General features: G+C 33.0%; 2 protein-coding genes across 2 annotated transcripts; both read left to right on the forward strand.

The window, feature by feature from the left end:
- The first annotated feature begins 891 nt into the window (after positions 1 to 891).
- LOC142623722 (glyoxylase I 4-like) lies at positions 892 to 2,289 on the forward strand. The gene is made up of 3 exons (XM_075797173.1): positions 892 to 1,164; positions 1,389 to 1,503; positions 1,632 to 2,289. The coding sequence occupies exons 1-3, from the start codon at positions 1,001 to 1,003 to the stop codon at positions 1,917 to 1,919; spliced, it is 567 nt and encodes a 188-aa protein (XP_075653288.1). The 5' UTR covers positions 892 to 1,000; the 3' UTR covers positions 1,920 to 2,289.
- Positions 2,290 to 5,071: 2,782 nt separating this feature from the next.
- On the forward strand, positions 5,072 to 9,075 carry LOC142626221 (B-box zinc finger protein 18-like). Its single transcript, XM_075800014.1, has 5 exons — positions 5,072 to 5,583; positions 6,355 to 6,451; positions 6,570 to 6,685; positions 6,775 to 7,017; positions 8,632 to 9,075. The coding sequence occupies exons 1-5, from the start codon at positions 5,491 to 5,493 to the stop codon at positions 8,638 to 8,640; spliced, it is 558 nt and encodes a 185-aa protein (XP_075656129.1). The 5' UTR covers positions 5,072 to 5,490; the 3' UTR covers positions 8,641 to 9,075.
- Positions 9,076 to 13,581: the final 4,506 nt, after the last annotated feature.

A 13,581-nucleotide genomic window follows, 5' to 3' on the forward strand; every position in this document is an offset into this window, starting at 1 on the left:
TGCACAAATCCTAATAAACTAGGCTGTTCTTGTTTATAACCTTTTCCCATATCTATCCTCTATTTTAGAAAAACAAAACCATTGATATTGTCATTCTCCAAAAATGGAAATGCTGATGTCTAGCACAAAATGGAACCCATTGAACTGAAGTGTCAATAGCAGTTGTATTTCTCCAAATCCATTGAAGGTATTTTGTGATCTAAAACTTTGATATCAAAAAATATCTTTAATGGATTTGGAGAACAGTTTATAAGGAGCCGGCTTATTAATTGCTTCCAATTTCATGTTTGCTTTAGGCTTGACAACTCTCTAGCCAAGTTTTTGTTTAATTCTACGTTTATAGCAAGCAAACTCAGCGTTTATCACAAAAATAACAATGAGAACTAAGTAGTACTTTTTAGATTATAGCCTCGGCCTATTATCATTCATGAGGGGTCATTAATTACTGTTTATTACCCAAAATCCAAAATGAGAAGATGGCTATTATATTAGTAACAACCATCCATTTCATGATTAAGATTTTATTTCTTAGATATATATAACAGTGTACAGATTGCTAGCCTTGGCTGGTTACTATGCAGGCTCGAGCCTATTTGAAATTGAAAGGAAACTTCTATAGCATTACCAGGAACGCAGGTAGCATTTCTTATTTACCATCCTGGTTTGGTCGTATTGATATAATTGGAAGTTATAGCTAGAGAAATAAAAATGTGGACGAAAAGAAAACCACATGATTATGACTGCTTTCAGTTTGTCTGATTTGACATGGAAGAATCTGCCAGGAAAGTTCCTCACTTATAACTCACTCTTCAACATTGCACAACAATAGTTGGGCACAGTTTGAGTTAAGGCAACAAGATATTTCCAACATCTTTCTTTATAAAAGGAGCATCCCTATAATGTAGTTCATGCATACAAGGAAGAACTAGAAAAAAGAATTAAGAGGCAAGCTAGTTGAGTGCAATTGTGTGCCAAAAAAAAAAAGTTTAAGAACTGAGAAATGGAGATCGTGGAAGTAAGCAGCTACGAGGCACTGCCTCTGCTCTCATTGAATCATGTATCTTTGTTGTGCAGATCAGTTTGGGATTCAGTGCGGTTCTATGAAGACGTCTTGGGCTTTGTTCTCATCAAACGCCCCTCTTCTTTCAATTTCAACGGAGCTTGGTTAGCTTTCTATTCCCCCTCTATATCTACGCATGTGTTTTCTTTATTTGTTAACATTTTCCATAAATAAAAATACAGGAGTACCTACTTAAAATCCTTGATCAAACTTCAATTATTAAAAAAACAAAATTGTTGAACACTTGTCTGAACATTTTTCTTTAGATTTTTTTTTTTTTTGTGGAAAAGATGAATCTTGTTAATCAAATTTGTATGAATTTATGTAGGTTGTACAATTATGGCATTGGGATACACTTAATTGAGAACCCTGCACTTGATGAGTATGACACCGTCAATGAATTGCGACCAATTAATCCCAAAGACAACCACATCTCCTTCCAGGTAAGAAAATATGAACTTAAATTTGGAAAAAAGAAAAAAGCAAAGTATAAACATTAGGCTATATACATTGGAGTAATAGTTGTGTCACTGATCGTATGGCTTATATTTAACAACATGTTTTTGGACAGTGTACTGATGTTGGGCTAGTTATAAGGAGGCTCCAAGATATGGGGATGAGGTATGTAACAGCTGTGGTAGAAGATGATGGGGCAAAGGTGGATCAGGTGTTCTTCCATGACCCAGATGGCTATATGGTCGAGCTTTGCAACTGTGAGAATATCCCTGTAATTCCTATCTCTTCCTGTGCATTCAAGCCTAGAGGGGAAACTTTCAAGAAGGCACCAGCTAAATGTGGTTTCATGGAGAATGTCATGATGGAAAGCTTGAGCATGGAAATGATGAACTTTTCATTTTAACTTCACCAAAGCATGAACAATTTCATCTTCTTTTGTTTTTCAAAAAATCAAATTTGTTGTGTCCCAAATGTATAACAATTAAAGCCAATTATGGCCTTGTGTCTTGGTTTCAAGAGAGTTTGTATGGGTTTATCTGGTACCTCCAATAAAGATTGTAAGATTGAGTGAGTTTGTTATTTTTTTGTAATATATACATTGAAGCCAATATGTGGCTTTTGTTTATGTCAATATTTTATTTTCTTTGAAAGCTTCCGCTGATGGAAGCTTCCCATGGGTGCAACTGTACATGCAAGAAATTGCCTATTGATGTGTCCCAATGTTGTGGGCCAGTCATCTCTATAAAAGTGGTTTGTGACTTTGTGGTGTTAAATTGCTGTTGTTGCTGCTCTTCTCTTGTTATTGATCTTTTAACCTTATACAGTTTATAATTAATGATGTCCGAAGCCTGGCTTGTGATGGCTTCGTTACCAATCACTGGTTAAATCAAGGACCTGGGTTCACGGTTTTAAGGTTGATACTTGATTGCATTTATGTCATGCTTTCAGGGAATAGGAATACAAATTAAAATCTTGATAGTTTCACACCTCTCTCTCACCAGCTCTGGAACCCAAGTCTTGCTACTTGTTATAAGTATTCAAGCCATTGAGATACTACAAGAGCCGGTCTTTGATAGTTTCTCACCGAGTATACCATGATACATACACGTTAGCTGAAATCGTGTTTATTAATTTAAATTGTGAAATTTCATGATTTTACAGTACTAATTAAAAGTGTGAAAACACAATCAAAAAAGTGTACACGAAATAGGTACAAAAGTAAATGTGTAACAATGATTAACCAACAAATTATACCCTGTATCACCAAACTCTGTCCATCTAAGATATCTTTTGCAAGCATGTTGCTCTTTTTAGGGGTTAAAAGGGAGTAAGGTTCCATTGGCATCATGAAGTCGAGAAGATGGAGCCTACTTTAATAGGATTAACAAGCTTTGCAGTTAAACTTGGCTCGGCTTATCAAGAGGCCAATGAGAGATATATAAAAGACAGTTTCTTTCGAACTTGTTGACTACTTAATAGTTAATACAAATAAGTTTTATACTTACCCCAATTTCTTATGATAATTATCTGGCACGGGAAGTGAAAAATATCAACACCACATGTAAAATGTAATGTAATAAGAACCACAAAAACCATTTTGATTCTTGACTCCTCTCTCTCTCTCTCTCTAAAAACCATATAACCCTCGAAAAGACATTGTTCAAATTTTCCCCATTTTAATTTACTAAATTTAGAAAAGTGAATAATCTCTTGGGAAAATATTAGTATAAACATCTTGGACTATTGAGGCTTGAGAATTGACTCTTTCATTCGATACTAATACATTACTTTATGATCAAGCTAACTTCTGTCTTTGCACACAAGAATCAATTCATTTTGAAAATTCTTGCTAAATTCAATTATTCTCATTGTACCTCATATTAATCTATATAAATGTTTTATATATAAAAAAAATACAAAATTCATTTTGTTTCCATATAATGTAATTTGGTTTTTATCCATTTAAAGTTTATTGGACACATGTTATTAATGGAATTTTTTTTGTTATTTAACTCCTTTTCTTCCCTTGGTTAAAAATTGAGTCTTTTGGCTTAATATTAGTAAAAATCGAGTTCATGGGTGATAAGTGGCAAGTTATTGAGGGAATTGAAGAGATGGAGCAAATTCGGCTTTCTTGTTGCTAAATTACGAGAAATTAATAGGTCAATCGGGAGGACTGCCTCCTAATCAATGAAATAATGCTACATATTCAAATGTGTGAGTCAAATTCCTACTCAGCACAAGAATTAAATTTTAAAAAACTACTAGGTGATGTCACATTTACATAAATAACTGCGTTTTATTTGTTAAAAGGATCAGGAATACCACTTCAAAAATCCTCTTGATGGACCTAATAAATTACATAGTAAGTTGACACTCTAAATGCTAAATTAGGAATCTGACATTGAATTTGGCAATCTAAATGTCAAATTTGTTGCTTAATTCTCTCTCTTACCTACCTTGCCCTACCGTACCCTACCCTGCTCGCAAAATCTTGTCCTATCATACCCTACCAGCAAGGATGGAGAGAGAAGAGCTTGACCAAATTTGGCATTCACATGACAGAATTAAGGGAGAGAAATAGTAGGGAAATTTAGCTCTTATTATATAACCCAAATGTTGGCATTTAGAGTGCCAAATTGCCATGTCATTTGGCAAAGGGAAAGCCAAATTTGCTCACTTTCCTCAATTCTCTCAATAATTTGTTATGGATTGCATATTAGTATATCACCTATAAACTTGATTTTTACCAATATTTAGCCAAAAACCTATAAAATAGGCAAAGATAGTTCAGCCATACTGCTTCTAAGTTATTTTGTCAACGCGTTGTGACTTGTAGGGTGATCGTTAAGTGTTAACTAAACTCAAAACAACATAATTTTTAATTCAAAATTACGCCATTTTAATCATTAGTTTGCAACTTACCCTTCGAAATTTGGGGTAATTTTGATTTGTTCCTTAAAGTTGAGATGAGATTTTTGTAATTTTTTAAAATTTGTGTGGATGAAAAAGTTTGTAAAAATATGTGTAAAGTTGTTTAAAATGTAAAAATGTGAGTTTGGGATATAGTAACAAACAGACCCAAAATTGCTTCAAATTTTAAGAGCATAATTACAATTTTCATATTCTTTTTTTTTTTTTTTTAAACCTTATACTGAAAATAGATGCTTGAAAATGTAAATCCTATTAAGTGAAATCCATTCAATACCAGAAACATGGACCTGAGAGATATTTTGTTTCTCAGTGTGACGACAGAACAGATATAATTTAGGTACATATTTGAAGCAGACCAGATGCCCCGTGGACGGCTGCGCTTGAAGGAGCTAAAAAAAGGAGAGGACGAGGAGGAGACACTACAGTACATAGCAGTGATGTGATAAACACATAATATAGAATAGAGTATAGACACAAAACAAAAACAAAAACAAAGACAAAAGCAAAGAAACATAGGCAAAACTCAAAAATTTAAGTGGGCCCCACTGCAAGTCAGCTATCCAAACTGGTGGGTGAGAATAATCCTCAACTCACTGTCAACCCCACCGAGCTTTGAAGCTTGTGGCCATGGAGTGATTTCGTGGGAACAAAGGTGACAATACCCCTCAACTCCCTTTTATCATGTCCTTCTTATTTACTATTAAAAAAAATCCATGATACAGATACACTTCTTCTTCTTCTCGAATCTCTCTTCTTCATCCAGGTCACCACACCCATAGTCTCTCAAGTCTCAACGACCCTTCCCCTTTATCCTAGTTCTTCTTTTTCTCCCATCATTGTGTTGGACAAAATCGAAACAATCACACACAAACACACACTTATTATAATAATAATACCCATTATTAGAGATTTTGTTGTGGGATTTGTTTGGTCTGGTTGTTGTTTTGCTTTTTTGAAGTTTGGTCGTCATGGAGTTGATGTAAGTATTATATACTAGTGTTGGTCACTCGAAGAAATGAGAGTGGAAGGGGATTAAAATTATGCGAACACTTTGTGACGCTTGTGAGGCTGCGGCAGCCGTCGTATTTTGTGCTGCCGACGAGGCCGCTCTCTGTCGTTCCTGTGACGAAAAGGTTTGTTTTCCTAACACTTCGATTATTTTAGCTATACCCCTATTTTTTCCTGGGTATACAACTATAAATTGAAACGTGTACGGTATTACTGATTTAGTATTGCAACGGGTTTTAGTATATGTAATTCGTCTTGATTCGTATTGGGTTTCTCCCATAATTACTTTGTAGGAAAGATTCCATAATCTATCTATATATTTATATGCACTGTATCTCTAGTCTCTTCCCTTGTAAAACAACCATAAATTTTTAGCTGAAACGGTTGAGTTTTTAAGCAGCAATATTAATTCTTGTAATAGTTTCTCACATAAACTTGTAAAACTGGTTTTCCTACAAATATTAGAAGATAGATATGACTTTGAAGTTTCAACTGGCACTTACTTCTCCTATAATAATTGGTTGTAGGGTGAGCTTGTGCGTTTAAGACCCATTGGGTGCGTTCCTAACTTACCTATAAAAAAAAAAAAATTAGACTTCAGTATGGTTGTTGTTAGGTGTATATGACATTAGTGAGCTCGGACAAAATGCTGTAGAACGTGTAATTTCTTGTCCTCTTCTTTATCCTTTCTTCTTTTATATTAAACCCATTATGAATATCAGTCGAGAATAAAATGATGTTTGAAATGGCTTATTATTCTATTTGTTTCTGGTTCTATACAAGTCTCATTATGAAAACATTTCATCCATTGTTGAAAATTTTGAAATCTAAATATTCTTGATTGCCCTGGTCCACATCTTGCCGCAATGCTTTATAACTGTTAATGGGAGTGGCAGGTTCACATGTGCAATAAGCTTGCTAGCCGGCATGTACGGGTTGGTCTTGCAAATCCCAGTGATGTTCCCCGCTGTGACATATGTGAAAATGCACCTGGTACGCAGGTCTCTTTTTTACTTTTTACTCTACTATTGATTTTTTTCAGAAATATGCCCATTGTGTTTGGTAAAAGAATTTCAAGCTTGTGATTCTCCTTTTGGGGACATATATGTAGCTTTCTTTTACTGTGAGGTGGATGGGAGTTCCCTGTGTTTGCAATGTGACATGATTGTTCATGTTGGTGGTAAAAGAACGCATGGAAGATATCTTCTATTGAGGCAGAGAGTTGAGGTTTGTAATTGCTATACAGAGAGATTGGAGTCTCAGTCATCCTTCTGTTATGTAAAATTCCTCTTAGAAACATTTTGTTTGTTCTGTAGTTTCCAGGGGATAAACCTGGTCATATTGAGGAGCCAGCTTCGCAACCTGTAGACCAAGGTGAGACCAGGAGGGTACAAAATCAGCCTCCTATACTTACAGTGGTAGAGAACCAGCAAAATCATAGGGTCTCTCCTGTTCCAGCTTCTGATGCTAATGCTGATGGACATGCCAAGAAGGACACTAAAATGATTGATTTGAATATAAATCCTCAGCGGATGCATGAACATGGATCAAACAATCAGGTTAGGCTGATAACACATTCATACATGTGCTACTTATCTTTCATTTTGGTTTAAAACGGATCTCAACTTGGTAAGGGAACTTTTTTAGCATTTGACTGAAGAAATTTTCCCCTCTCAAAATGGACCAACAAGACAAAATGTGCCTATAAGTACTCTATGTTGAATAATTAAGAGTCTTCGCAAGAAGAAGAGTTGGAAAAAACAAAACAGTTTGGATCTGAAAAAGTATATTCAGTTTGTTATATTCTAAATTGGTCATTTATGTTCAGTTGTTCTAAAATTTAGCTGTTTTATATCATGGCTGTCTGAGGATTTTAGATAGGACTCCTATTCTGTTTCAGAAATGTTAAACTCCGCGTGATTGTGTAACTGATAGAGTTATAGTCTTATCTAAAAAGAATAGAGGAAAAAAGAAGAAAGAAGAAAGGAGAAAAAAAGGGGGGGGGGGGGTGGGTTGTTGATGGGGGAATCATTGGGATGTTACAGCCAAGTGAAAGGCATTATTAAGCATATAGTTTTTATTTAGAGGAAAAAAATTTTGATAGCTGTGGCAATCGACAATTAGATGGTGAAACTGATGATGATATTTCTAATTTATGAGTACTTAGAGATGCAGCGCAAATTTTGAAAGGGATTGGGAATCGATAAAGTAGGGAAAAAAACCCCTAGGAATCAGCACATAGGCTTGCTTGAAATCATAACCAAGCAAGAAAGAGAACAAAACTTAATGGATTGTTTAGTTGCATTTTTTTCCCGCTAGGTCAAATCTTGGCAGAATCCTGGTGGTGGCATTGTAGGTGTGGACCAGAGACAATGGTGACTTCACCAAGACTTGGGAAGTCAAGAATCGTCAATTAGTGTGGGGCTTGTGATTGGTGCTAGTAGTTGCTACAATTGGTAGATAGACAACAAGGGACTAGGAAAGCAGGTTTGTCGGTGTGAGGGAGGCTTGAGATTGTCAATTGAAGTCGTCAGAGGTTGGTGATTTTGCTATTTGGTGAATTGGGTTGTATGGGGTTTTGTGAACAATTGGATTTTGGCCTGGGCAGGTATATCAACGGCCTTGGCTAGCCAAATTACAATATAGTGGGGGTGGGGCATTCTTATTGACAGTGTATTAGCTAATAACAAGGTCTAAAATAAAATCCTATTGACTTGAAAATTAAATAAAATTAAAATTTATTTGCACTCCTGCACGGATTAGTAATACATTATTTATGAGCTTTAGTTAGATGAGTTCTTCAATAGTTCTATCCTGAAGTATCACAGGAGCTGCTTACTTGTATAAGAAATGCACATGTCACGAGAGGTTATTATATTGGTACCAAATCTGTTTGGTTCTTAATTCTTAATTCTACATTCCGACAGTTTCTATTGTGATTTTACTATCTCCTGGGCTTAGGAGAAAAATGAGATTAAGGTTCTCCTATCAGAAGTTCCTAAACATTCAGACTGCAACCTTATAATACTGTTATAACTAAACAAAGCCATTCCATTTTGTTGAGATATCCAAATCAACATTAACTAGATGAGTATTGAAATTTGATGACTTTTCCTTTTATAAGCAAGTAAATTGACATGCATTTCTAAGAAGCAGAAGTATGTTGTTCTCAGGATCAATGATCATAAATCTGGAAGCGGGGTCTCTTGCATAATATTTCCTTCACGCTAGAAGAGTAAGCTAAGTTTCAAGTATACTTCATTTTTCGTGGAGCTTCTTTCCTTGCCTCTTTCCCTAGTTGGTTGAGGTTGTGGGCACCAAGGCATGGGAAATGTGCTTTGCCGTTGGTGTGTAGTCTAGTTGTGCAGAACAGTAGCTGGACAGCATTCATAACTTACATTGTAATGCAAAAAAACTATAAGTAGCTCCAATGAAGGTTTGCAACTATTTTGAAAGTTTTGTAAGCCCAGTACTCCTATTGAAGTACCACTGTACAATTTACATTATGAGGTTTCTTTACATGCTTGGGACATCATGATGAAGCTTGGGAAAAGTTCATATAAATTTCCAGCTGTTCTTCATTGTTTTTTAAAGAAAAGGAATTCATTAAAAAAGCAGTAGTTCAGTACAAATCCTGCGGGAGCAATGATATTAGTTGAGCCCAAATGTCAATGTTACATGCACAATAATTTACATGACATTTTTTACAACAGTAAAATTAATAGGTTTTTATTGGTTCATATTTGAACCAGTTACTGACATCATTTTATTATCTATCATTCACAATTTGTCATCTAATCAATTGTAAAATATTTTGAGGAAATTTAAATGACTTTATACTTATTGCAAATGTTACTCAAAGTGTGGATCATGTTTGTAGAGGGATTCAATTAACAACAATTTCAAGAACACGCCTTATTTCATATCAAAATTCACAATATGCTGATTATCTAAGTGGTGGATACTTTTTTTTCTAATTTATTGTACATGGATGATGGACCCATCATTTTTTTTATGATCACTATAATTTATTATAGGATAAAATATTATTTTGGTTCCTAAATTTTATCAAAAGTTTGTTTTTCATTCCTGAACTTAAAAAATTTATTTTTCATCTCAAACTATTGAAAAATTCATCTTTCATCCTTAAACTATTGAAAATGTTTTATTTATGTCCTTAAATTTTACTTGAAGTCCATCATTTTTTTAAGATCACTATAATTTATTATAGGATAAAATATTATTTTGGTTCCTAAATTTTATCAAAAGTTTCTTTTTCATTCTTGAACTTTAAAAAATTTATTTTTCGTCCTAAATTATTGAAAACTTTATATTTCATCCTTAAATTTTACTAGAAGTTTGTTTTTCATTCTTAAACTATTAAAAAAAAAGTTCTTTTTTCATTTCTATTTTTTGTCTTTAAACCATTGAAAAAACTCATTACAAAATTTAGAGATGGAAAATAAACTTTTGTTAAAATTTAAGGACCAAAATAGTATTTTACCCTATTTCAACTTATTGTTGTGAAATGTGTCGGTAATATTCTCACAATTAGTTGTCTGTGGAATGGTCCTTCAACTAGGGGATGCCATAAGCTGCAGTGAGTGTACCCTCCGAATCACTGTTTGAAGACCCATGCAAACAATGAGTGAGCGTTGTCCTTGTACCCGCAAGTTAAGAACAGATGTTCTCCTGAAGGGAGGCATTAATGAAGACGTTGGGCATTCTCTTCCACAAGAATATCATTGCCGTGAGCTGCCTGAGGTCCATTTTAATTTCAGTAATAGTACTTTAATTTCAGCTGGAGAACTCATGATAAGGTTAAGACTTAGGGCTTAGGTCCAGTGCGCAAACCCAATTAGGATGATGTTATGTGTCCTCGTACATTGGGCCCAATGGGATGTTGTCACGTGACAATTTTTGGACACACATAGGATACTAGATCTAAGCCAAATCTGTGATGCAATTCTCTATGTGTGCTTAGAGTTGTTCCTAGGGAGGTGTTTGGAAAAGTAGTTTAAGTTATGTAGTTTGGATGTTTTTGATATACGTGTGGATGAAAAAGTGTGAAAAATTGTGTAATGTTGTTTAAAATGTGCAGAAATATGTTTAAACATACTTGCCAAACACCCCTAAGTTTCCTTGTTTTATTTATATATTTAGTAATTGACAAAAAAATACTTTAATTAATTGTTTAGTATTTAGTTATTTACATCTAACCGAATCTATTCATGAAGGAAACTTGGGGCTTCTTCAACATTTAGGTCGAGGAAGCAATATCACCCTTTAACATGATAACATGGTTGGTAAAATTTTGTATCAATTACTAATGGGTGTAGAGCAATTATGCTCCAGGCTATGTCCCTGGGCTCTAGTCATGATTAAGCTCCTTTCTCTTTAGAGTTTAGAGTGTCATTTTTATTGTAAAATTTTAATATTTTACAAATGTAAATATTGGAGGTGTCAATGATTGGCACGACTCGCGAATGTGACATGGGTTAGGGTGGGGCCTTAATAAGTTTGAGTTATAAACGGGTCCACCCACGATAAGAAACTTTTCATAAATAGGTCAACTCATGTGATCTGCAATTGGCACGTTTGACACACTAATTTATTTATGTCAACTTGAAATGATGTATTTAACACACTCGTTTAACTCATATAACAAATAAATATTCATTTTATTTTAAATTTGTCAAATACCTTTTATATCCATCTTATATTTTAAACTTAAAATGAAAAGTGAGTAATTACAAAAACTTATAAGTATTGTAAGTTGAAACTTTAAAAACCTTAAAGAATCTATGAATGATACTCATAGTCATAGTCATGATCAGTCTACTTGTTGCTTCAATTATTTCAATATTAATATTTAGCATTTGACTAGTTCTGTGGATGTTATATTTTTGTTGAATTATGTAATTTTAAATTTGGGTTGTGTATGAACTTCTTTTGAGACGTAAAGAACTTATTTCTTGATCAATGTTATATTTTTGTTGAACTATATTATTTTGAATTTGGGTTGAAGAGTATGCACTTTTTTTGGAATATAATTAATTTATTTCTAGATGGATGGTACTATATTAAGGAATTAATATTTATTAAGTACTTTTATATTATTTTGAACTTTTAGACAACGTGTTTTAAGTATTTGATGTTATTATTAACTTTCAAATTATATGCTTAATAGGTATTTTGATATTATGAGTTTGTATTAAATTTTGTTGTTTATTAAATTTATAACAATATTTATCATGTGCTTTTTTAAAGTGAATTAAATGGATTGAATTTGTGTCAACTTAGCATGTTTAATATTAAACAGATTGAGATTGGGTCAAGTCACGTTTGTGTCAACCCAACATGAATCGTCTATTAAGCATGTCAAGTGGTTCGCGTTGTGTCAACTTACTTTATTAACAGCTCGTGTTAGAGTTGAAGGATCATGACACGATTGTTAAATGAGTCGGATTTAAGTTGAGTCATTTAGCTGAATACCCCTATTTCGACATGACACACAAACCCGAATTGACACCCATAGTAAATATAATGTCTTGTTAATGAAACTCTTGATTTAATACTATTTAAGGATTTGTTTTTAATCATTAGGCTAGCACATCAATTGAGTGTGTGATTTTTGTTTTACAACGGGATTTGAACTCAAATCATTTATTTAAATATAAGAGAATTTATTACTAACTAAGCCAACTAGATTGTGATACCTTTCTTAAATAAAAATTAAAAAAAAAAAAAAACTAGATTATGATACTTTATTTGAGAGATTTTCAATATATAACGTCCGCTCCTGATGATAGCTCTGTATCATCATACCAAGACACCAATCAATTTTTGGTGTAGGCGGAGATTGAACCCCAGTTCTCTTATTCAACTATCAAAGAACGTACTAGTTAAGCTAACTCGAACCCTTAGCTAGATTATGATACCTAATATCATATTTATGTTATGATCATGAAAAAATAATATTTTTTACTATTAAAGTGTCTCTTTTTTATTAATGAGGAAATAAATTTAGACCTTAGTGTTAACTATTCCAATGCCCTCATCAAGCAAAAATGACTCTAATTTTTGGCAAATGAATTTTTGTATTGACGAGATTCAAGGGATAATTCAATGGTAATAATATGGTAGATTTTCGGCTCATGTTACTATTTTTTATATCGGTGAAATACCAACTTAGTGCTCAAATGCTTTGGTAGGATTAGGGTAGTTATAGCTCACTAAATCCAATGGATAAGGATATTTCCTACTATAATTTTTTTTTTTTGACAATCTATTTCCTGCTATAATCACGACTAGTAGAGAAGTTATCTTTAATAAGCCCCTACTACTTTTTCTTTTCTTTTTTAAAGTTATAGAAAAAAACTACTAATGCTTTTTGACTAACGGATGCCTAAGGAATTCTTTAATAAATTATTTTAGAAATTTTTTTATTAAACAATGAAAAACTTTTTCAATTTTACATAAATTGTTTTAAGAAAAATGATTGATTAATAAATGTTCTAAGAGCATCTTCAAGATGCTCTATCTCTACTTTTTGAAGAAAAAAACTCACTATTCACGCTCCAACATCATGTCTAAATCCAAAACTTTTCCAAATTATTTTTGAAGTTGCTAAGTAGTTCTCTTAAACTAGAGAACACTTTAGCAACTCCAAACCATTATTTTATCTTAAAAAAATGACAAAATTTAGCTACAAAATTGATTATAGTTTTAGGCTATAAACTCATTTAATAAAATAAATATTACTATATATTTTGAAAATTTAGCCGTTGAATTGCATGTTCTTTACCCTCTTAATACACATCTCAAGTTTTGTGTCAATCGAATATTATTTACTATATAATCTATAAACTTACATTTTATGCATAATTTTATATTACAAAAACTTTCAAATTAAAAATTTATTGATGACATAGCTATTGATCTTTAATTTTCTTGAAATTTTACAAACATGAAGGATATAAGAAGAACATGTAATCCAATGGTTGATTTGTCAAAATTCACCTTCAATAAAAAGATATCGAGTGAGTTTGTAGCCTAAGCATACAACCAATTTTATAACTAAACTTTGTCCTTAAAAAAATACCTGACTAAATAAAAAAAAT

Source organism: Castanea sativa, chromosome 2 (genome assembly GCF_040712315.1).
Source record: "Castanea sativa cultivar Marrone di Chiusa Pesio chromosome 2, ASM4071231v1".
In the NCBI taxonomy this organism is placed as follows: Eukaryota; Viridiplantae; Streptophyta; class Magnoliopsida; order Fagales; family Fagaceae; genus Castanea; species Castanea sativa.

Bases quoted from the DNA above. Each gene is read 5' to 3' on its own strand.
- LOC142626221 (XM_075800014.1), top strand. From the start codon at position 5,491: ATGCGAACACTTTGTGACGCTTGTGAGGCTGCGGCAGCCGTCGTATTT. The intron at 6,452-6,569 runs GTACGCAGGTCT...ACATATATGTAG, and splicing joins CATATGTGAAAATGCACCTG to CTTTCTTTTACTGTGAGGTG. The intron at 6,686-6,774 runs GTTTGTAATTGC...TTTGTTCTGTAG, and splicing joins TATTGAGGCAGAGAGTTGAG to TTTCCAGGGGATAAACCTGG.
- LOC142623722 (XM_075797173.1), top strand. From the start codon at position 1,001: ATGGAGATCGTGGAAGTAAGCAGCTACGAGGCACTGCCTCTGCTCTCA. The intron at 1,165-1,388 runs GTTAGCTTTCTA...GAATTTATGTAG, and splicing joins TTCAATTTCAACGGAGCTTG to GTTGTACAATTATGGCATTG. The intron at 1,504-1,631 runs GTAAGAAAATAT...GTTTTTGGACAG, and splicing joins ACAACCACATCTCCTTCCAG to TGTACTGATGTTGGGCTAGT.